Source organism: Montipora foliosa, chromosome 1, assembly GCF_036669935.1.
Source record: "Montipora foliosa isolate CH-2021 chromosome 1, ASM3666993v2, whole genome shotgun sequence".
NCBI lineage: Eukaryota > Metazoa > Cnidaria > Anthozoa > Scleractinia > Acroporidae > Montipora > Montipora foliosa.
Window position 1 is genome coordinate 18975500 of NC_090869.1, and position 25000 is coordinate 19000499.

General features: G+C 38.7%; 2 protein-coding genes across 3 annotated transcripts in view; one reads left to right on the forward strand and one right to left on the reverse strand.

Annotated features, from left to right (window-relative positions):
- Window positions 1-11596, forward strand: part of LOC137992075 (lysophosphatidylcholine acyltransferase 2-like) — an 18880-nt gene extending 7284 nt beyond the window's left edge. Inside the window, exons 5-15 of the mRNA XM_068837170.1 lie at window positions 852-893; window positions 1605-1663; window positions 2016-2050; window positions 2233-2287; window positions 2820-2849; window positions 3712-3764; window positions 6359-6484; window positions 7684-7834; window positions 9419-9517; window positions 10263-10407; window positions 11030-11596. Of these exons, the coding sequence (XP_068693271.1) occupies window positions 852-893; window positions 1605-1663; window positions 2016-2050; window positions 2233-2287; window positions 2820-2849; window positions 3712-3764; window positions 6359-6484; window positions 7684-7834; window positions 9419-9517; window positions 10263-10407; window positions 11030-11166 (932 nt within the window). The 3' untranslated portion in view covers window positions 11167-11596. The remainder of the gene's footprint in view (window positions 1-851; window positions 894-1604; window positions 1664-2015; window positions 2051-2232; window positions 2288-2819; window positions 2850-3711; window positions 3765-6358; window positions 6485-7683; window positions 7835-9418; window positions 9518-10262; window positions 10408-11029) is intronic.
- A 2074-nt stretch (window positions 11597-13670) lies between these two features.
- Window positions 13671-22432, reverse strand: LOC137992085 (junctophilin-1-like). 2 transcript variants are annotated; one of them, XR_011121637.1, is made up of 3 exons: window positions 21924-22432; window positions 14449-17442; window positions 13671-14400 (listed from the first exon to the last, which is right to left on the reverse strand). XR_011121637.1 is itself a non-coding variant. In XM_068837182.1 (2 exons), exons 1-2 carry the CDS (start codon window positions 22297-22299, stop codon window positions 16652-16654), a joined length of 1167 nt encoding a protein of 388 aa, XP_068693283.1. In that variant the 5' UTR covers window positions 22300-22432; the 3' UTR covers window positions 13671-16651. The 2 variants fall into 2 exon arrangements, 1 of the variants encoding a protein (XP_068693283.1); XM_068837182.1 differs by having other exon boundaries at window positions 13671-17442.
- Between the last annotated feature and the right edge of the window lie 2568 nt (window positions 22433-25000).

A 25000-nucleotide genomic window follows, 5' to 3' on the forward strand; every position in this document is an offset into this window, starting at 1 on the left:
CATTAAATGAACGTTAAATTGAGCATTTTTTAGGCTTCATAATTGACGGTATTTTATTTCCCATACAAAGTCTTATAATGCGTTTAAATTCTCAATGGCTGTCTGTAGTGAAGCGAGCTTGGGCTGCCTATGCTCATATCCTTTAATAAGAGGACAAAGCTCTCTCATAAATAATAGTCTTGCTGGAACCAGTTCAATGGTAGCACAGCCATCAAACTTATTTGCCTGTAGTGATAGGAGAGCTTCCACTGCAAGTTTCTGCTCTTGTTTATAGGGTTCAATGTGTTACCCATTTGAAGGGATAAAAACAGCCATATCATGCTTATCTTTTCCCAGCGAAAATTGAAGACAGATTGGCATGACAATCTGACAAGAAATAATAAACTCATCAAAAAAATCTGACAGCGGTCCAGTGTCAACAGCCCAATCCAATCCCGTTGCAGCAACAGGAAATTCTGAACGCGTCAGTTACAGAAGAATGTGAGTCTCTATATCTCGCTCTATCACCATTCTTCCCTAGGCTTGCTTGAATTACTAAAGCAGGCTTTTCGACTGACTCAAAAGGGACTTCCAGCAGTCTGGTATATGTGATAAAATATTTTTTTATCTCAAGTTCATAATCCCTTTGCTATTCTAAATGGCTACATGTAATTGTATTATTTATCACTCTGTTAATTGGATTCGAAACAACTGTGGAAGGAAATTTGTGGGGCAAGGAAGGCATGTGCATGGGACAATCAATACTTTGAGGGGAGGCTGGGTGGATATTGAGGTGAGGAGAAAGGGACATAAATTTCTGGTATTCTTATGGAATTTTTTTTTCTGATGCTTAGAATTCTGTACCTTTTCAGGGACTTGTACAAATCGAAAGTGCCTGATCACATTCAAACCAGGTTGGTTAAATTTAATTAATGTTAATTTTGCATATCAGGTTTAACTTTGCATCTCTTTCTGAGGGTTGGACTCTCACAGTATTACTGGTGGCCTCCTAGCGGCCATGAGGTGTTGAGGTGTGACAGCCTTCCTCAGCTGTGTGGTATAGACAGGTGGCGGGCGACCACGATGGCAGCTCTTAATGCCCGCCTTCACTTTAGATGGCACTCCATCAAAGCACAGCTGCAGTAAACCAGTTTATCTATTTTGTATAGTATGTAGTTTAATATATGATTATCATAATCAAGTCAGCCATGACCCTCAGGTGCAGCAATACCAGAACAATAATATTATTTATTCTGGCATTACAGTACTGCATGCCGGTGACTGAGTCGTGGAGGTATTTTCCATAATAACAATCGCTTAGTACAGCTGTAAACAACCAAGTTTAATACATGCATATAAACCCAGCCAGCGATTGTGACTTGTCAACATCCTATCAGTCCGTTTGATTTAATTTTATTAAACCTTACATTATTATCATAAAATGTCAATTCTTAAGTCGTTATAAGCTACCTTGCATATTATTATGAGAGGATGTACTAATTATGCCAAAAAAGAATCTGCGTACTGGCCCTGTTGGATGCACCACTTGTGAATACCCACCCACATAATGATTTTTTAATCTGAACAGCTATATGTATCTGGTTTTTTTGGTATTTTGATAATAGGTGCTTTTTATACTGGCTGCCCAGTACAACCAGTTGCCATAAAATACCCAAACAGAATGGTAAGTGGCATTAAATTACAGCAAAATTTAAAGTATTAATAATAATAATAATACTAATAATAATAATAATTATTATTATTATTATTATTATAATTATAATTGTTAAATATATAAAAACTTACAGTATGTATAACATCTAGGTGCAAGTCTAGATACAAAATAGTCAGGCCACTATCTGTTTAGTTAAGTTACTAAATAGACAATTTTATCAAGCCTTGTTAATTAAGTTGGTTGTTAGGTCCTAGGGCTCGTAACAGCTGCATAAAAATATTATATTAAATTGAAAATTATTACCGTTACAACCATCGCAATACACCAATTATCAAAATTTCTTTTATAATTTTGATTTCAGGACACTGTGACATGGACTTGGTCTGGACCAAGTGCGTAAGTTATATCGTAGTTTTAGTCAGACATAGAAAAGATTAGGTTAGTGGTTCGACCAAGGTTCTTTAGACTCATGGGTGGTTCACATCACTTTTCCAAGTTGAAAACTATTTATTTCTGTTTTCCATAGAATTAATAGATATGCATGCCTAAAATAAGTATTTGGTTGGTTTTATTTACAGGCTCACTCTCTTTTGGCTAACATTATGCCAGTTCCACAACAATATGGAAATAGAGGTACAGAAGTTTAAGATGCCAAGAAAAAAATTTAAGTACAGTAGAGGGTTATAGTACTGGTTGCTACTGATCACTGAGGGGTGTTCTTTTCCATGGAAAGTCTTTGTAAAGATTGCCTGACTAGTTATTTGCCTGTGACCTTAAATTATCATTCGACTTTGAAGAAAAATTGGGTCAAAGCCCTGGAAAAAGATTTTCAAGAAAAAAAAGAAAGGAAAGAAATGAAAGAGAGAAAGGAGAGCCAAAACTTGTAGGAACAAAGGAGAGGATTGAGTTAGGGATACACATGTCTGTTTTCACTGAAAATAATTCAGTCTAGAAAGTCTGTTAAAAACTTGTAAGTTGTCTACAAAATAGTGTTTTACATTTGTGTCAAGCAACTAAGCATTTTGTGCATGGGACCATGTACTTGGGAAAATGTGAAATCATGTGGAAAAGATTGATCCTTTATATTAGATAAAGCTCATTTTGCTGTCTGCTTGCAGTAGGGTATGCTGGTTCAACACTGGTTTTTTTTTTTTTTCTGTTTCAGTTGTTGCCAGTATACAAGCCTGACACTGAGGTAAAGCACTTTGTATTTCTCACATGATATTTTCAAAAATGCAGAGTTGTCCAAAACACTTAAAGCGGAAGGAATTTGGTTCACAGTTTTTCTTATACCAACAATTATCTGAAAACAGTGTCAAATTAAGTTTTGAAAGGATGATTCAAAATTTATGTACTAATATTTTTGTAAATAAATTTTATAGATATTTTATTGCTGGCACATTTTGACAACCCTCTAAATCTGAGATTAGCCTCCCCCATCTGTCTCTAATCCTGAAGCCATGGTCAATCACTGCATGAAAGAGACCAGCAAGTGCCGTCTATTAGGCAGCAGGGATTGTGTTGAGACACTCAGAAGATTCAATTAGGCCAATATTCTAAATGTAGAAATACCGGTGGTAAGCTTCTTTAGCTTTTGAGTTGATTGTCAGGGAACAGGGCCGAGTTGTTCAAAACAGATTAACGCTAATCCCAGATTAAAAATTAACCAAGGAGTTTATTTTTCTACCCCAAAATGCTGTTCAACGCTGATGATATTCGGCAAAACTTTACATCAAGAGAAGTAAATCGTGAAAAACAAAAATAAGCAAGAGAAGCTTTCACCAAAAAGTTGAAAACATGAAACAAGAGTTTTACGCTAATCCTGGATTAAGTTAATTGGCTTTCGAACAACCGGGCCCAGGCTTATAACAAGGTGACATACATGTACATTGTTGCATCTGAAAGCTATTTGTCTAGCCCCGGACCATGCAAGACAAATTTAAATGAAAATACCACATTCTTATCCCACTTGGTATATTTGTGGCTCCCAGATCACACTATTGCAAACAAGTTCAGAAGTTATTGTGACTATAGAAATAACCTGTGATTTGTTCCAGGAAATCCATGATGGAAAGCTGTTTGCAAGGAATGTTCGGGAGAAAGTTGCAAAGTAATTTCACACAATACTTGCTCAAAACAACAGCAGCTCAGTGTAGATGCAAGTATAGATTTTTTTTCAAAGACCAACAAAACTGTCTTTTATATTAATTTTAGTGCTCTTTATTCTAAATTACATGAGAAAAATCATATGATTGCAACTGCACTTATTAAATTAAATAATATTGATGGTCAGGAAAAGTTTTGAGATAGCTTTACCATAGTTTATACCGTAATGAGCAACAAGAGTATCATCCATGACTTGCATTTTGATTGCCCATCTGCGGCCATTTTCAATTATTGATTATTGACCATTGAGAATGCTGGGTTTGTTATCTCATTTCTGTACTAGCTGCTATTTGAAAACTGCATTTTTCTTAGCCAGTCAGAATGGAGTATAGCTGTGTGTATAGTGTTAGCAGCCTAGTTACTTGCATTTTGCATCTGTCATTCTGCACTTGACCGGCATTAAAGTTCAAAAGAGTAACTGTATACAAAATGATGTAACCTGAATTCTGCTAGCCTGCGTATGTGGCTAGTAGGCAGTCGTCGGACAATGTCCATGACGTAGTGCACTATTGCGACCAACATTTCTTTTCATGACTTAAAAGTCCAATTCTAGAATGGCAGACACGGCGGCCGCATCTACCACAGATATAGCCTGATTCTGTTTTAATTGTCGCTGCTGCTTTTCTCTTACGTTTGCTCTTCTTTCATCGGCTTCAGCTTTCAGCCTTGTCTCTCCTACCTGGAGTGCCTGACTGTACACAGACCTCCATTCGCCACAATCTGCAGCATGTGTCTCCAAGTTGCCTGTTGGCAGACCAGTGGCAAGCATGTCTCTCTTACAGACACACTTGAAGCGCTGCTTAGGTCTGCCAACAGGCCTCCACCCAGATTCTGGCTCACCATACACCAGCAGGCCCTTGGGGATTCACCCGTCTTCCATTCAGTGCACGTGGCCTAGCCACCTCTGTCTGCGCTGTCTGAGGAGGATGAACATCCAGGGGATATTGGCCCTTTTGAAGTACCTCATTGTTTGAGATCTTATCCGTCCACGAGATGGAAAGGATGCGACAAAGACATCTCATATGGAAGGTGTTCAAGCGGTTCTCCTGCCCAGCATAGGTTGTCCAAGACCCGCTATCGTAAAGTAAGGTGCTCACGGTGTGGGCACGATAGACAGCAATTTTAGTCTGCATAGTTAGTTTCTTGTTCTCCCACACTCGAGCAGAAAGCTTTGCCATTTTGGTTGCAGCCTTACCAATTCTCTTTCCAAGCTGATCCACATCAAGACAGGTGTTGTTGGAGGTGGTAGAGCCGAGATAAGTTAACTGTGGCACAACTTCCAAGGTGTAGTCTTTGATGGTTTGAGCAGGCGTGGCTTCATTGCCTTGGCACATGACTTTCGTCTCCTTTAGACTAAAATTAATTATGGTAAGTCTGAAGGCCTCGCATGCACTAGAGAACTGGTTGAGAAAGCTCTGGAGCTTTTCTGCGCTGTGAGCAACAAGGGCAGCGTTGTCAGCGAAAAGGAAACTGTCACGTAGGACTACTTTGCGACCTTTGGTCTTTGCTCGGAGGCGTGCAGGGTTGAAAAGTTTCCCATCAGAACGAGTCCATAGCAGGATGCCTTCTTCAGTGGGACTTGAATGCATGTTTCAGGAGAACAGAAAGAAGATACACAGCCTTGTTTCACGCCGCTGTTTATGTCGAATGCCTCAGACATGCTTCCGTCATATTGCACAATACCCTGTGATCCACGATGCCCCCAGCTGATGAATCATCTGGTGTTAGACAGAGTAAAACCTGTTGGCATAAGACAGAGTAAAAGCTGTCAAGTTTCACTCCCAGGGGTCAATAGGTTAAATACGCAGATAAATTGATGGTTGCTCTGTTGTGTTTTGGCTGCGATTGCAAGTGGCTACAAAGCAGTGAAGCCATGACCTCAAAACTGCTTTGTTGGCATGCCACTTGCAGCTACGCAGGCTAGAATTCTGTTGGCTATCAACCTCATGAATTTAAAATGCTCTTCCAACCATTCAAAATTGGCCTGGCTTGATGCCAGTTCAAAACTATGATCAGCTGAAAAAGGGCATTAAAAGTCAATGGAGATGTTGTAGGCTGGAGTAGGCCGCTGCCATTCTGTGTATATGTTGCAGGCCATTTTGTTCCTTAATAGGTTAATTTGCAACTAAACTACAGCTGTAGTTCAATTGTTTCAACATACTAGGTCAACTTGTTTCAACCTACCGGTAGGTTAAATTGGGGCAGGTACATAACACAGGTCACAAGTCACAGGTCATTGTTTTTAATACCAACACAGAAACAACATCACCCTAACTGTTTACAAATGGCAGCTTTAAGCCTAATTAGGACTAAGGTTATCTATAATGAATTTTTAGGATACTTTCTGTAAAAACAATGACCTGTGACGTGTGTTTTGTACCTGCCCCAAATTGACCTAGGTTGAAACAAGTTGACCTTGGTTGAAACAGAATGATGTAGTTTGGTTGCAAATGAACCTATTAATGAACAAAATAACCTGCAACATGTACTTGTAACTAAGAAAGACTAATATAATTACAAACTCTTTGTTTGTGGTAGAATTTTGGAAGTTCCTGTTACAGAACACACTTACGAAGACACAAGGCTGATGGTGCAAGCATCCAAACAGAACCTACCATCAAGTGTTGGTTTGGTGGAATATGAAAAAATAAGCTCGAAATTAAGGTTAGAATATGGCATCCAGTCAGTCTCAAAAAGTAATATAATATAATGTAATGTAATGTGTAATATAATGTAATATAATATAAGGAGGAAGTGTGGCCCAGTGGTTTATAGGGCACTTAATTGCCTTGAGATCCGTATATCCCAGGTTCAAGATACACTCTGACCACTCGTTGAGTTTGTTCCTGGTAGTCCCTGGCTCAACTTCCCAGCTGCACAAGTTTGTATTTAGCCAACTGGTTTGCCTCCAGCCAGTTGTTGTTGTTCTGTTCCATTGTTTTGTTACATGTAATTGTGTTTCATTGGCCCTGAAAAGCCGTTATGGGGAGCGGTCAATTAAGTATGCATTGTATTTTATAGTTTTGTATTGTGTGCAAGTTACTGTAAGAGCAGATTTCAATTCATGTGGGTCAAAATTGTGCAGTACTTTGCTAATTAGGCTTTCCTTTCCTCTATCTTAGTTAACACCAGCGAAATATATTGCGTGTATGAACATGTCACTTAAACAGGAACAAAAGGAAAGACTAAATAGGATTTGAATCAATGACCTCTGGGATAACAGTACAGTGCCTTACCAACAGTTGTAGGCTTGAGCAATAAATTAGCCAACTGGGAGATGGCCATTTTATTTGTGAGTTTGAAATCAAGTGTTTCCGAAGAGGATTTGGCAATGAGAAGGGAAAGAACAATCAAATTGACAAGAATATTATTGGGATTCTTTTCCCCTAATTTCCACCTTTTCCTCATTGTTTTGGTAACATGGGCTTTTTTGATCACATTTTTGAGCCCTGCTGTTTCAGTAAGTCTCAAAGAAGGCACTGCATCAGCTGAATGCCAGAGAGAGGTGACAAATTAAAATTAATGGTAAAATTTGAGACTCGTCGAGACACCAATACCCTTGTTTACGAATACAAGGCCGAGACAAACACATGCAAGACCTCACTGAAAACAAATGCAATATAAACGAGACTTCAAGACTCTTTCCAGAGCCTGTCGAGATTTTGAGATCAGACGAAAAGTTTGAACCGAGGTACCATTCGCCACCCCTAGAATAGATTCATGACTGACAAAATGGGCAGGGGAGTCTGCTGTTGTGCTTTACCATTGTGTTCCTAACACATATTAGGCTTGTCCTCTGACATCTTATCATCATCATCATCATCATCATTATTATTATTATTATTATTATTATTATTCCACAGCATTAAACTTGACAGTATGAAAGAGCTGTTGAACAGATTTGCTGAGATAGATGCTGACAAGGATGGACTGGTCAATGTACAGGAGTTCGCAAATTACCTTAACCTTCCTCTCACCCGTGCCGTCAAACGTGTATTCTCTCTTTATGACAGGGTGAGCAGTGAGCACCCAGGCATACATACCTCAGTCTGTATTTTTCAGGGGTGGGGAGAATGAGACAACTTTAGTTGATCCATCAGGTCACCACTCAAAAAACTTTGGTGCACAACCCTGCTACAAGGTGGTCAACCCGACCCGGTCAACCCTCATTGAAAAAGGCAAATTTAACCCCTCCCCACCTGACTGGCTAACGGCAAATGATGTTACTCGCTGATTGGGGGTGCTGTAGGTGTCAATGAGTTACAGTCGAGCTATGTCATGCATGACCAGTATCCATGAGACTGAAATGAACATCGGAATTCCTCTTTGGAGCTTCCAAGATTTGAATAGAATCTTGAAGATTTTTCTGAAAGTTGGCATAAAAAATGCAGAATGACTGAACGATAATTCATCAAATGCTTGAAATAGTTTTCACTTTTCATGCAAACACCGTTTATTTTGCAGTAAAAACAAAATAGTTAACTATTTTCTATATCAAGGAAATATCCATGGAAAATTCGGAATCTCGAGCTACTGAGTAGAGTTCAAAACTGGCATGCAGATTTGAACACTGAGTTCAAATTTCAAAACTACTGGTCACACGTGACATAATTGTACAGTCCTGTGGAACCCAGATATGTCCAGCAGTAAGACACGTAATATTAGAAACTTGGTGATTTCTTTTAACTGTCACAAACTAAGTGCATGTCCACTTAATGCTCTTCTCCCTATAAACTTCAGTGGCACTCCTGTCCAGCAGGAATCCAGACTATTGACGTCACAAAGTCAAGATGGTGATCAAGTGAACAAGCAGCAACACAGAGATGGAAGCACTAAAAGATGTTTCTAGTGCAAGAAAAAGGACTGGGGATTAAATAAAAGAATAACAGATAACATTTTGTGCCATATTATTATGGACACATTGCCATAAGAGGCTTTTTTTTTTACACAAATTATCAGAGAGCTTGGTTGCGTCCACAGTTGATTGATATATCATTTGCATGTACCTAAAGCACCCCGATCTCCTTTTATGGTGTGTCTTCATGTTTAACAGGACACTGTGTTGGACAACAATTTAATTGGGCATGCCTCCAATTATGTGTTTTTTGGGATATGGATGGTTGGAATGCATTCTGAGTGGGAGACATCAAGGAATACCCATACTTTGATTCTCAGGGAGACAGTCTGGCATAGAGGTCATCTTCTGCACCTCCTAGCTCCTGTGATTAACCCATTGACACCTGAGCTGTGCCCCCATTGATGGGTAAAATCGTCTGGCATTAGACAGAGTAGAATCTATTAAGCCTCACTCCTAGGAGTCAATGAGTTAAATGGGTTAGGGTTAGGGTTAGTGTTGGATTCGAGTTGAAACCCAACTTAGGTGTTTTTCCAAGTTCTCTGGTTTTCCTCCCAGACAGACTCCCAGCTTAATTCCCTTCAACTGCGATGTTAGTGTGATATTTTTGGTTTCTGGTAAGGTGCAGGATCATGACTGCCCGGTGACTATAAGCATCTGTGAGACTGACAGGAATCCAAATGCACCCATAATCAAACACTCACACTAGTCTTAAAGTTTATTTGTTTTCTGTGTATTTTCAGGATAATTCTGGTTTCCTTGATTTCCGTGAGTACTTGATAGGCTTGGCATTAGTCTCCCAACCAGGTAAAATTGAAGAAGTGATGGAAGCGGCCTTTCAGGTGAGTGATGGCACCCAGGCACTGAAAGAAATATTTTTAAAAGCCTAGTCACTTAGACTCAAAGACGCACTATAAAAGGGGTTGCTTCACACTCTGCTTTTGTTCACATTCATTCAAGCACTACTGATTAATTATCCAAGATGATGATAAACAAACAGCAACACAGAGGACAGAAAGCCCTAAAAGATATTTCTACCGTGCGAAAAAGTGACTGGGGATTAAAAAAACAACAACAACAGATAACAGTTTTATGGCATATTACACACACATTTCCATAAGGGGTTTTTTAAATTTTACAAATTACATGTATCACAGAGCTCGGTTGCATCCACTGTTGATTGATAAATCATTTGTATGTGCCTAAGGCCCCACGCCTTTTTATAGTGCGTCTACATGAATTGTTTAAAGGGGCGTAATTTATGCTTCTCCCTGTTTCTATATAGTCATGGAAACTCATACAAGCCTGTTGTCAGTAAACTTTCCTTCTGGGGATGACTAGATGTCTCACGGCAACCCAACAACTCTTTTTGAATGCCGTCTTCAGCTTCTACAGAAATTGCTTTCAGGTTATTTTCTTCACCATACACCCCGTGTAGGCGGCCACTACCCTAGAAATATGCCTGCTGGCATGGGGTTATAAAAGAATATTCTTTTTTGGATTGATGTCAAGAAAACACAACCCAGATTTGCAGTTTCTGAACATTTTGCTTTTATAAGTACATCTCATCTCATTGACCTTCAAAAGGCCTTTGACATGGATGGTGATGGCAGAGTGGATGAAACTGAGCTGCGTCACATCCTCCAGAGTGCTCACCCATCCATAACGGACCTGGATGTCAATTGTTTGTTTAATCAAGTAGATGTAAAGCGCAAAGGATCTGTGACATTCAGTAAGTATAGGACAGCTTTCATTGCTTTTTGCAAAGGTCTCTCTGGATGACGAGAAGAGAATTACTTGAGAACAATCTTGGGACTGCTTCAGCAATGAAAAAGTGATAATTCAAAGCCAAGGGAAATCATGTCGATAACTCATTTTTTTCCATCATTTTTAAATGTAATATTATTGTCACATGCCACACGCACACACTTACATACAAAAAATTTTACGTCATGTACTCGATATAACCTCAGTTTTTCCAAAGGCCTCTACAAGACCCTGCAAACTGACTGGTATGTCATTGCTCAGAAGTAGCTCTCTTCATTATTTTTGTCCAGCTTGAGTCATATGCAGGGCTGTTCTGGCATTTGCTTAATTAATTAAGGGTGCATGTCAGTATTGTATGGTTGGCCAATTATCATGTTGGTGTCACCTCGACCAATCAGAAGCAAAGTCTTAATTCTTTGCATGAGCATTACCTTACTCAGCGCCAGTACAAGGTTTTGTCTGAACTAATTTTGAAGGTTTCCACAACAAACAACGAATTGTATTTGCTGATTTAAGTTTGTTGAGGACAAGGCCTTTGGTTTATTAAAAGAAAAGGTCATTAATTTCCTTTCTTTCTTTCCTTTCAGACGAGTTTCATGAGTTTGCAGTGTCCCACCCAGAATATGGAGCCCTCTTTATAAATCGTGAGGAAAATCAAACAGACTCCCCAAGTGCAAGCAGCAAACCACATCAGGGACACTTGCCGCATGAAGCTGAAGTTTAAAACACAAGACCTTTGGGCATTTACAGATTCAGGAAGGAGAAGGGGAAACTGACTTGTCATCTGGGGTGTGAACCACTATTAAAATGAACATACATGTAGATTTTGTTGTCAACTGTACAAACAAGGCAAATGATGTTCAAGGCCACAGGCCGAAATACTAAACAATTGTTAGGGATGGTGTTTTTTTAGGAGTGTGAATCATCATCATCATCAATAATGTTATTAACTGTGAAAACAAGGTAAGGTTCCCCATGATGGGAGATGACTACCCAATGGGCCATACCATACTGTTCATAACACAGATTAGACTATCAGTCAACTTAAATCTAGGGATCACAATCATGTATTGCACATTGGCAGTGGATCGAAGTCCAAGCAAACTCTTTGTTTTGTAACTTTCTGGTTTTGGAATGTCATTTCATTGTGGCTGTTTTTAAGGCTGTGCATATTTTATTTAAATGGTATTTAATAGGGCCAGTGCATTTCAAAGATGAAGAATGTTGCTACTCTTGCAAGGGGTGTCTCAATCCATTCTCAATATCTGCAATCAATGAATATTATTCAATCAATATTCTAAGCAGACCTGCTGTAAGGCCTACAGGTCTTTAAGGGGAAAAAGCCTGGCCAACTGTCACTAAAAATTTTAATATCCCATGTTTCTGTATCAATATTATCTCCAGGTCATTTAAAATCTCATCATAATGATTTTTGTTGAATGACAGGGTGCAGGGTTGGCACATTGTTGAGAGGACCTGCCTCCTACCAATGTGGCCCAGGTTCGATTCCCGCACCTGGGGCCCATTTCTTGAAAGTCCCGAAATCTTTTTGGGCCTGAAAAGCCATCTGTGAAAATTGCCAACCCCTTGTTTTGGAAAGCCAATCTTTTAACATGTTTTCAAATTAACAAAAAGAAAAATAACTGTGAAGTTTGACAAATTAAATGCTCTCCGTTCTTGAGTTACAAAGGGAATTGTGACACCCGAAAATGGCCCGTAAAGTTCCCGGACTTTTCGAGAAACGGCCCCCTGATGCCATAAGTGGGTTGAGTTTGCTCTGAAGGTTTTCTCCGGGTTCTCCAAAACCAGCACACAGCTGGCAGATTCCAGTGGGCTGTAAGCTGGGCTCCAAGGTCATACATGGCAACCAGAGGCTCCATAGTATGCTTTTGGTTCGATCTTGTTGAGCTGTGTTGTTGCTGTACTTGCGACGGCGATTAGCAAGACAGTTAAAGGGCCGCCGACAACCAGTGTCCTTTGCGTGCCTTTGTTGTTGTTATTATCCGGGCAATCGAATCGGCCGGTTTGCTTCAGAAACATCCCGTGAAGAAGAACTTCTGCGAATTCGCTGTTCGATTTGTTTTTTAATCCAAACGCCTTCCTCCTTTCGTTCCGTAATCTTAAGGTTGAAGTAGTGAGCCAAATAACATGGCGCTTTTCCTTCCTCGGCGGACAACCTTTCTTCACAGTTTTTATTTCGCTTTTAACACGAACACAACACCCAAATAATTCCAAAAATACAATATTAATTTAAACATTAAGGAAAATATTAACAAAGTTTGAAGCTACTGGGCATCCAAAACACGACGATGTGAGGCGATGGAATTTGACTTTTCAAGAAATACTAGTTTCTGTATTACAGAAAATGGCGCCGATAGCTTGCACGCCTGCAAAGACTTGTGGTTGTCGGTGGCCCTTTAATAATAATAATAATAATAATATTATTATTATTATTATTATTAAAATGAGTTAATGGCATGTGTGCTTTTACATGCCAGTTTGGAATGTGAAATAATTTCAAAATGACATTATTAAGGGGATAAAAATGGATAACACATTTGTTTTTCCCTCAAATGGTAGTTTCAATAAACCCAACATAAATCAAGGGGACCGAATGAATGACTCGTATACAGAAAGTCACATTGTTTCTTATAAAAATAGTTTTATTTCCATCACTTTGTAATTTACAGGTCATTGATACAAAAATAAAACCATCTTTGAAAGACCTAGTTGACCTTTTTCATTCTTATTTCCACAGTAAGGTAAAAATCCTAACTTTTAACATCGACTTCAGCACAGTTAAAAGGCCCGCAGAATGCTCCCAAATTTTTCAACACACGAGGCTTCAGTCCACAAAGCACCAAAGTGTAACCACCACAAATGGTAACAAACACAAGACAAAGAATGCATCTGCTTTAGGAACCAGCTAGCTATTCCTGCTCTGCCAGCTCTCTTATTTTAGAGGTCACTGCACTTGCCTGTTGCTTATCTTCTACCTAGGTAACATACTGCTGATGTCATTATGCCCTGTCAGTGTGCGAACAATTCATGCATATGCTAATTGCCTGACCTTGCAACAGTTCAACATTTTAACATCCTTACTCTATTATCTTGTTGTGGTAGAATCAGTCATCTCTTCACTGAATATATTATAATGAATCTTTGTTTCCATCAAATTGCTTGGTTTTTTTTCCTTAACACATGAAATTGTATCTAGAACACTGCAAATTGCCTTAAACAGTTGAAAGAACTTAGTAAAGCAAGCCACCCTCCTAATTATGCTTCATCTTTAAACCTTAATATCTCTAAAAAACTAATGTAGTGACCCTCATTTCTTACTGCTGAACAGTGATAAGCTGGCTAAGCTAAAAGATTCTTCAAAGTTAAAAACAATTCTTGGAAATAGCCACCTTAAATTGTCCAATTGTGATGCTTATTTTGCCAAGACTTTCAACAGGTTTGCCTGCTGATCATTCTCCAGCAATGAAAAAATGAAGTTTTTAAGAAATTCGTTTTAAGAGACATAAGCACTAAATGACAATGTAGGGATTACCTTGTTGCCATGGCAACAAGTTGCATCCCAATGTTGGGAACATCTTGTTAACGATAACATAGCTGTTCGATGATACAGTGTTGTCCTTGTAAACAGAATATTCTTCTCACACACTGAAACGGTTTGAATGGAGGGGACCTGTTTAACCCATTGACACCTAAACCAAACCTTGTCGTGATAGATGTGTAATACAAGAAGCCTTAGCAAACAAAAATCACTTTAATCATACACTGTAACCTACCTATAGCTTAAAGGGGCAGTGTCATTGTTGGTAAAAATCTGGAAAGCAAAGGAGACCTGTTTGTCGATGGCAAACAAAAATTAATGGCCATAGTTTCTTAAAACGGCTATTTTAGGTTACGCGTAGGCAAGATTAAAATGAATGCCAACTTGAAAACGTTGGGCCTAGTTTTCAACATCAGCTCTTGCATCTTAGATGAACTCCGTAATAACTGAGTGTGGCTCATTTTTCTTTTGAAATTTAATCAATTTTTATTGCACTGCCGTGATCAAGAAGCTCTTTAAGAATGAAACCGTCACTGACAATTGATTTAGTAATTTTATGGTCGAAATAAGAGAGATAATTCCCATGATACTGCCCTTTAAGACCGGCCACTCAATGGCTGACATTCTTCAAAGAAAGTGGCAATAGGTTTGGGCTCCCTGTGTTGGTTTTTGTCACTCAAGCCATCAATACCCTGATAGCTAAAATAATTTCATCTTCTATAAAATTAATTTGCCTTATAACTTCATTTAAAATCACCTCTTCCTTACATGTAACATGAAAGAGCTTAACCAGTTAAACTTCACAATGTTGTTAGTTTCTGAAGTTCTTTTCAGGTAAATGCTGATTGTATGTAAGTGATCATACGGAAGGGAGATTGCTACCTTGTACTTCTTGATTGCAAAGATGTTGAAAGAAAAAAAGACAACAAAAATAACTATGTTGGGTGAATAATTTTATGCAAATTGCTTCTTTGGCTGCTGGTGCCAACTCTAGCAGTAAATGCCAACATAAGACATGGAAACCTGAAAGGTTTGCAATTCTACAATGAATTATTCTCTTTGGATCACGTTTACAATCCCCTACATGTCACACACACACACACACCTTGCACTCTCTAAGCGAGATTTTAAACCATGAAAATTACATCATACCTAAGAATAAATTATTGTTTACAATTTAAGTTATTTACAAATCTTACCCTGGCTAGCAAATCAATATTTACCAAAAAAAAACTAAATGCCAACAATGAAGCAACCCCAGGCCCAGCTTCTTTCAAGAAATCTCAATTCTGGTCAACTGTTTAAATTGTTTGCCAGACAGAAACAATGTCACTCTATATAATGTTGAGACACTGTTCAAACAGCATTGAATGTAAGTTTTGTTTAAGCCTTCCACTCCCAAGAGCAACACTTAATAGATTTTACCAGTCTAATTATAATGCCAGACAATTGTTAATGAGGGGGTGATTGAGGGGTAATTCATTAAATTGTTTCAATAGATCTTACCAACTACAAAGTGACTTATCCAGTGTCCAGTGGATAGACATCTATCTTTAAATGGCTCTGGCCTGGTTTGTTATTAGCAAACAAAGTTGTCATGAAGTGCTTATTGGCCCTTTCTTGAAAGATGAAAACGTTTCAGAGATACAGGTACTCTGGGTGCTATGATTTACTAGTTATTTTTTGAGGTGCAATGAAAACAGTGAAGATGATCGATATTTCAAGTCATTAATTTTATGTTGACCAACCACAAACTACTGAAAACCAGATACTGGAATGTGGCTGGACAACAAACAATAATTATTATCTGGAAAAAAATATGCATTCACAATGTGATCAAGGAACTAACACCAATTAATATCCCAAACTGTGCTAAATAAGAAACCTTGCAGCAAAATACCATACAAAAAATGTCTTTCAAAGTAATGTACATTGTAACATTTTCCTTATTATTTTGTGACTGTAATTAATAATGCTTAAAACTACCATCACAGAGACTCTAAATCTATCCTTATCGGGTAAATAAGGAACCCTTCAAATATATTCCTGAAATATCTGCCTTTCTTTTCTCTCTGGTGCCAGTTTTGATTGTGCAAATGTGCAACATACATAGTACCCTTGAACTTTTGACTTCAGCCTATTTTTTTTTTATACAGAATTGCAAAGTAGCACCAGGAAGAGTACCACACACATGCCCAACAGTGTATTACACACAAGAGAAGCAATAGGTGGGCTAGTTATTGCAAAAAGACTTTCTCACAGTATAAAAGCTTTTGAATGGGACTTAAGTGCCATGTTCCAAGCTAACATTGAAATTTTTATGCAATCACAAACAACAATAGCTTAATACTAAGTCTTTACATATTTTCATAAGGTTTCTCATTTGGTGGCATGCCATGAAGAAATCAAGTGCTTTACCAAGGTTGTTGTTGTTTTTTTGGAACCAACCACTTATTCTTCATACTGCATATGAAGCCAACAAACTGTGGAGAAGAGGGTGTTGCTCCAAATAGTTCCACAGTACACTTTGCGGACAATGCTTCCTTAAAAGTTGCCAGAGCCACAGCAATATCATGCTCCCTAATTTATAGCAGAAAAGCACAGCTCTTCTGTTGAAACAGACTCAAAAACATACCATCAAATATCCAACCTAGGTTTTGTCCTTCGTTTTCGACATGATCCCTGTCACACGCTTTTGAGCTGTAGCAGCTGCAGCTACAGCATGCTCTGCAGCAGCCAATGCATCCACAGCTTTATCACGGGATGCTGCAGCTCTGGAAAGAGCAACCTGCGACTTTTGATCTGCTTTATCTGCTGCATCTTGAGCCCCCTCGCAAACTACCTGCAATCTCGGCTTGAATCGAGTCACAAGAGAAACCAAGGGACCTTTTTTTCTCACATCTGTAACTAATTCATCATGTCTCCACTCCCCCTCAAGCTTTGTTCCATCTGGATAAGTTGCCACACCCAAACCGTGACGCATGTTTTCACTCCACTCACCAACATAGCTAAACCCATCATTGTCCTCAATGATGCCATACCCGTGACGTTTGTCATTCTTCCATTCCCCCTTGTATGTCTCTATCAAGCGATTATCAGCCCTTTCAATTTGTCCATTAGAATCAACAGTTTCGAGAGTGTAAGAACGTGCCGACCCACTCCCTGCTGTACTGTTCAGTGATCCATTTTCACTCGGAGATCTGGGAGACTGTGACTGGTTTTCAGAACCTTGAGAGGGTGTCTTGCGGTGACGTGTATTTGATCTAATGTTCTGACTACTACTAGTTGGTACCACACCATTAGATTTAAGGTTATCCACAGTAGACTGTCTAGAAATACAACGCTTGTAATGCCTTGTGGTGCTGCTTTCTCTTTTAACTTCTCCACTTCGAATGCCATAACCAGCGCGCATCCCTGTCTTCCATTGTCCGTAGTAATACCCTGAAATTTTGGTTGACAAGATTTGATTAAAAGTACTGTTTATAAACAATAATTTCAATATCAGCAGCATATGGAACCTGACTGACTTAAGCATAACTAGGTTATGAAAACAGGGTTTAAAGAGATGATCAAGCAGTAACTGGGAGGTTGACATGTTCTAAGAGAAAGCAAACAATAAAAAAACCCTTTTTTTTCTCTCTCTCTCAAAATCAATGGGACTAACCCAATGAGACTGAGGTACATTGGGCAGCACTAACTAATTTATTTCCAAGTTAGAATCTTAAAACCCACAAATACTAACTGCATTAACTGGCTCTTATACACAAGTGGCCAGCACACAGATTTGTACAAGGGCACAGCGTCTAAAATCCAAGCAATATTATTCTTAGGGGAACTTGGGAAGCTACAAAGCCCTTCTGTCTCCTTTTCTCCATACCTATTTGATTTTGACTACCTGTCATTTAGAGCAAACCTCTTGAAAAGACCCAATGGAGAGCCAGTCTACAAGCTATTACATTACCTGCATCTGTTCAGTCCCTCCACCGATAATTTCTCTGGTGAAAATATTTAATTCACCAGATGGGATAAGAGATCACTTTCCAGGACTCTTGAATTGACTTGAATTAACAGGTGGTGACGATATAAATTAATACAAAAACTCAATTTTGACCAATGCATTGCATCGTATGACTAGAGCAAACACCCCCACCACCACCCCCAGAGTAAAATACCCTTCAAACAAGCGTGTAATGTCCTTCCCTTCAACACACATTTAAAATTATGGTAATTCTCTACAACCTGACCTCACACTGACAAATATCTACAGCTTGTGAAAGTCCAATTTTCATTTAATTTAGTAACTTGAATTTCAATGCTATGAAAATTTTATTGCAGTTCAGGCAATTTTTTTGTGCATCCATCCACCTGATTATTAAAGGCAACAATTTCAAGAATTTCTATAATAGGAAAAGCTTCAAAAGAAAGTTTAACTCTTATCTTGCCTCCCGCAGACAGGAAGTCTGAAGGGAGTTCCCAGGTAAGGTGTCCATCTTCTGCCCCTATTTTGGCTCAAACCTCTTGTCTGCAACGCAGCACTGTTAATTAAATAGGCACCCTATGTATAACGTAAACCTATGAGGTCTTTGAAAAAGACAATAGAGATCTAAAGGTGTCTTAACTCTAAAAAAAACTCAAAAGTGTCTGAAACAAGAAAAGGTTGAATACCATAGATATCTGTAGCAAGTGATAAGAAAGGTCACCCAACAATTAAGACACTAGTCTTTTTCAAATACAAAAGGAAGAGATTTACCCATACCTTCAGCATACACAAATGAGAAATTAATTACTGTGATGAATGTTGTCTCCATCATAAGCAACTCCACAAAAGAGGATAAATAAACAAGATCCAGAAAGGAAACCTTATTAGTTGTAAAGTATACTGGAATACAACAAGTAGACAAAAGGATTGATGTGTGGGACAAGACTAGACCTTAGTTTAATTATTTGATGTAATGAACAAAGAAAACACGTGTTACTCCTTCCTCTTGCAAGAGAAGTTCATGGGCAACAGCAAATGTCTCAAAACATGTTTGCTTGGCAAGCACGTCAATTCTAGTTACCACCTTGAATTTTGCTGGCAAAAAAAGGTCCTGAGTATGGAATTAATTGCAAAATCACAAAAAAATTAAGATGTGGCCAAGTTAGTTGATCTTGAACTGTTTTATCCTGGAATGTTCTCTTTGACAGGGTGCCATGAAGTCTTATTAAATCACAAACTTAACTTGAAAGACTATTTTGTTGAGCTTGATACAGGCTATAATTGTAAATAACTATTATTAATCCATCAAACATAAGCAATGAGATAAGCTTTACCAGTGTGCTTCCATTGTTACATCTTCCATTTTACTATGTAAATCGCAGTGTAACATAATTTTCCTTTCAATCTAGCTCTCTGTTTTTGAGATCAAGTACTAAAGAGCAGACTGACAAATGAAAAAAATGCAATGGAAGTAAGCAGTCTTCTGTGGCATCTTTCACTTAGACAAACACTTTTGAACGAATTTCATTTTACAACTGTAGCACTACACATTATTTTATTGAAAGCTTTCCAAAAATCGTTTCTTTTTATCACCCTACCACATTCACCTCTTACACCATACATGTATGCATGAAATCATCAACAGTAAATAACAGTATTTAATAAAATGCTTTCATTGACACAAAAACTATTACATGAAAATGCATATCAATGAAATGTGACACAATTTAGCAACAAATGTTGTGACCACAAAAGACTGCACTCCTCTGTTACACAAAGCACAGATAAAAGGCCACATTAATCTTTTGGCTCTGCAGGTGATGATGGACCTGAGGTGAATGAAATTAGGAAAATGCTTGCTAAGGCATTTAACAGCACACCTTAAAGTTCTAACTGGTTGCTATAGTATCAATTAAGTGAGGAGTCCAAACAGTACAAAGCTGATTTTTTTTGCTTGCAAAATCACATGCATTAAGTTCACTGTGTAATCAATGGCAGAGGTCCTATAAACAACATGAATGAATGATCAAGAAGGCTTTTTACATTAAGGCAGTGGAGTGCACAGCTCTTTTTGGCTAACATTATCTCTTGTTAAAGACGTGGCATTGACCAATGACTGCAATGGAAGCTTGCGGCTTTCAGAAGTTCAAACTCAATCAAGCTACAATTAACAAGATGTCACTCTTTACTTTGCTCAATGTTGCAAAAAATAGATTTATAGAACCTTACACGAAAACATATGCGCGATTTTCCAAAGGAAATGTGCAATAAGTTCTGCGAATGGAATTAAAACGCAAATGAGGAAAAAATCAGGCACAGCCTTGGCAACCACAACATCAATTATTAACAAGCTCTTTTCACCTCCGAGATTAAACGAAGAAGCTTGTAAAAAAGAAAATTGTATCACGCGCGAACAATTTCGAAGCCTTGAAATCAAATCCCTTGATTATTAACAAAGAACACATGTCCTGGGATGTCAACAAAGAACACATGGCTTTCTCGCTGTTGGACAAAGCTGCTTTCTGGATCCATCTGTGGGAGAAGAAAGCTCCCGAAAAAGTCACAGAGTGACCATTATAATGCAAAAATAAAAGATTCTTGATTTGAAATATGACATACCCTTATTCAAACACCACATACCGAACATGACAACACAATCTAATGGTTTATCTCACCAACCTACATTGTAGGCCCGCCTAAACATTCCCGGTTCGAGAAGTTTTGACGTTTGCTAGAACGTACGAAATTGAAAATACCTGCTCGTAGAGCAACCATTTAAAGACGAAAACGTCCAACGAGAACATCAACAGTCGTTTAGAGTGTCGACAGGCAGCCATTTTAGCAGAGACTACGATCACGGAGTTAAGAGTGTCTCTTGTGATCTGTTAATCAGTCACTTTCTTTTCAATGTTTGCCTATCTGGCTCGAACCTACAGTGTTAGGGTCGTCGTTGACAAATGAATTCTTTTACAACCTGATTTGTGATGGATATAATTGCAAAACCATATCAAAAGATTTGGGCGATTTCCAAAAATTACACGGAACAGACAAGTTGACGAGCAGATCGGTTAGCACAGAATTAAACAGTTGTCAAATGCAGATATTTGAAATTCTGTCGAACAACTCGTGCATAAGATTTTTGCAGACAGAATGACCTTGTCAAGATGTGCGTTTCGCTTATAATAAGCCTTCCTATGGCATACAAAAAAAGTGTGAAAATGTTCTGATCTTTGTACACACGACAGAGTTGAGTTGAGCAAATACGTAAACAACCAGCTCACACCAGTAAGTTCTGTCAACTGTGCTGAGCTCAAGTCTAACGTTTAATGTTTCGTCTCCAATAAAATAACAGCCAATGACATTTACAGATGTAATACTGTCTCAATATGCCCTGTTTTACCCTAGGTCGACAAGAATAACTAATACCTACGAGGTGTTAATTGCGAGGAAGACCGCGTTCAACTGCGTGAAGAATAAAATCAAATACAATGTATTCCGAAAACTACCGGCCAAAAATCACGACAGAGGTAACGTTCATCTTTCGCAAAATAAGCACAATCAGCCGGCATAATTCGCTCTTCAATACTATTCCGAAAAAGTACATGAGAACTGTTCAATTGGTTCTTTTCCTGCTAGCTTGTGTAACCTTCATCAAAATCCGGAAAAAAAGGAAATACAAATTTGAAAATGATAAAATCCGTTTAGCGTTCTATAATAAGAACACAAATGCCAAAAATTAAGTGACTATAGTAAAGCACATTGCTCGGGGCTGAGAGCAAGGGAAAACAACTCGTATGTCCCTCAAATAGAACCACACAGAAATGTATCTTGTCGAGCAAGAAGCATCAAGATTCAGCTGCGCGTACTCAAATCTGCAGGCAGATAAAGTAAAAAATATGTTTTCTCCGCCACTTATCGCTAGTTTACTTGGACAAAAACTCACCTCCATCTGCATAGATCTCAATCCCGTAACCTTCCTGAAGCCCAGAGGTCCAACTTCCCTCGTAACGAGCCCCGCTTTGGGATTTCTGTATTCCATATCGCGCTTTGAAGCCTTCCTCCCACTCACCTTGATACGTCCATTTTCCCCTATACTCAACCCCGAGTCCGTGTCTGCGGCCACCGAGCCATTCACCTTCGAAGCGATGACCATTTGGCCAAACATAAACTCCGCTGAGTTCGAAACCGTTGTTCCAAGAACCTTCATAGCGAGCTTGTCCCTTTGGTCCCGTACAGATCCCATATCCGTGCGCTTTACTGTTCTTCCATTCTCCGCAGTAAGTTCCACCATCCTCAAAGTCAAAGCGACCACCGCTCATAATCAACCGCGGTAAGCATAGCTCGGTAGCAAGTAAAGTTTAAAGTCGTAAATTTACCGAGTCACAGATACAGTACTGCTTCGTTCGCATGCTTCACTTGACTGACTCAACATAGCCCAGTGTGATCATTCTCCTGGCCTCACGACACCGAGTACGCATGCCCTGCACAAAAGCTGGCAAATCTCGGCAAATCTGGCAAGATCGGTCGGCAGAGACGTGTGTGAAAAAGAGGGAATCCGGAATCCGGAATCCGGAATCGCGAGAGAACCGGAACCCGGATCCACAGTATTCTGAATGCATAAAATGAGAAAACAAAAAAAAACTCGAAAAACCAAACAAAAGAGGCTTAAAAAATATTTTCTATGAAAAAAGAAAACAAACTATGAGGATGACAGAGCAAATTAGTCGTTGCTCTTTTTTTGTTCTGATGAACAGTAGCCATGCGCTCCCGCAGCTACTATTTAACAATTAGACCCGTAGCCCGCAAGGGCCACGGGTCAATAGCCCATGAGGCGAAGCCCGATTACCTATTTTGTTTGTTCATTCATAAGCCAGTTAGCCCCTCTGAAATGAAAAGAAGCATAAATGAAACTGTGTTTAAGACTGATTCCGAATGCAAGTACATGTAACAGAAAACAGAACGTTTTATGCTCTTTTTTCATACAGTGGAGCTCCCTCACGTGTAAGTGTAGATTGTAACAAGTAAAGTAGAAAACATTAGATCAGTAATTTGTAATTGCTAACTACATTGTCCAAGCCCCTGCTTTCTGGTAATGAGAACTAAGAAAATTTTCTTACTATGGTCACAGTGGCTTACGTCAATGCATTTTTGCGGATGACTAGGGACTTCCCTGTTCCATTTCCGATTCCGGAATGGTCTTTTCCATAAGCGCGAACAAAGCAAAACGGTGTCATTTCGCGTTATATTACGGGCTAACATTGTATTTCAATCTAAACGCTCACACAGAGAGAAATTAAGTTTCATTAATTTTTTTGCGAAATTAAGGAAAACAGATTGAGGGAGTAATGAAAAAAACTATATATGAAGCACAACTTTTAAAACTGAGAAGAGAATGTGTGAAGATTTTTGATGAAATGTGTACAATTTTATTGTCTTTGTGGAACGGCGATTTTACACACGAGTTATTTTTAGATTGATTTTCCCGCGAAACCAGACTTTTCCAGGCTAATCACAATTCTTGCATAAGAAATTATTACACATGGGATTGAGACTCTTCAATCGTGCAAGCTAAATCTTATTTACAGTGTAAGAACTCGTCTAATTATAACAATAGCTTGATCTGTGAAATTCACGACATAGATCTTGGCCCCTGGTAACGTGGAGTCTTGTACTTACCTGGGCTCCAACGGGCCTTGTTGCCAGGATCTCTGCGACATCGGTTCAGTTTTTCTTCAGCACTGCCGCTTTTGAAATCTTATCATGATTTGTGGTGGCAATATCTTTCGGGTTCAATTTTTATTGTCTAAATCAACCTTCATCATGCTTTACGACATAAAATTCTTTTCAGCAGCTTGTGTTTACTCTAAGAATTCATTTATTAAAGTGGGCACTCACCTGCGAATAAAACTAGACGAATCAGAAATAAAGGTTGGTGCCTGTGCCGACGTTAGGTTTAATAACCATAACTACCCGACATATCGTCGGCACGAGAAGGCATTTAGGTAACGTTTTTGATACATTTGATGGTGGGCCACAAACACAAAAAGCCGGTGGCGGAGATCAAAATTAGTCAGAAACTGTTGCCTAACTTTACCCCAGTTTAAAGATATGAGGCCTATAGCCTAAATAACAGGTGTGTCTGTAAACTTTCTCTTAATTGTATTGGCCCTGCACGGTGTTCTGTCATGATCAAATGGATTCGCCATTTCACCGAAAATTCATTAGTCCCGCTGTTTTGCGAGATCTCAAATTTAGAAGCATTTGATTCTACGATACCGCAAATTAACAATTTTAAAATTAAGAAGCTTTAACCCTTTAAGCCCCGAGGGGTTCCCCATTGACGAGTAAAATCGTCTGGCGTTAGACAGAGTAAAATCTATAAGTGCCATTTGGCACTATCGGGGCTGAAAGGGTTAACAATAAACTGAAGAAAGCATAGCTAAAATTAAAAAGTCTTTCAAAAAACTATTAGCCTAAGACGTAAACCATATTATTTCTAAAATTTAAATAATTCATCATACTCTCGTTGACATTTTCTTAATTTATTGCTGTCTCAGACCTCGTTTGATTGTTTAATATATGGCATACTTATTCTTAAGAGGAAGCAAAAGCTGATCAAATGGATACCCGTAGAAATAAACAAAAATAGCTGTAAAAACTGATTTTTAAATAATATATTTAGAGCGAGTTTCAATTGAGTGTCGTAAAACCAAAACCAAAGTAATTACTTTGGCCAATCAAAAAGGAAGGAGACAATCCAGTAAACCAATCAAAACTTTAAGTACTGAATTACATGTAGCCGACACAAAGCGCGGGAAAATGTGCACGCGCGAGTCACGATTGGTTTTGGTTTCACTTCTGATTGGTTGGAAAACTCAGCGCGAGAAATTTGAACCAATCACTGAGTGAAGTAATCATAAACCAAAGTAATTATCTAATTACTTTCGACACGAGTCAATTGAAAACCGCTCTATTTATTCACGACTTTGGCAAGAGAAGTGTCCCTACTGTGCTCTCATC

Coding starts and splice junctions, on each gene's coding strand:
- LOC137992085 (XM_068837182.1), bottom strand. CDS start 22,299: ATGAGCGGTGGTCGCTTTGACTTTGAGGATGGTGGAACTTACTGCGGA. Junction 17,443..21,923: donor TGAGATCTATGCAGATGGAG/GTGAGTTTTTGT, acceptor CCAAAATTTCAG/GGTATTACTACGGACAATGG.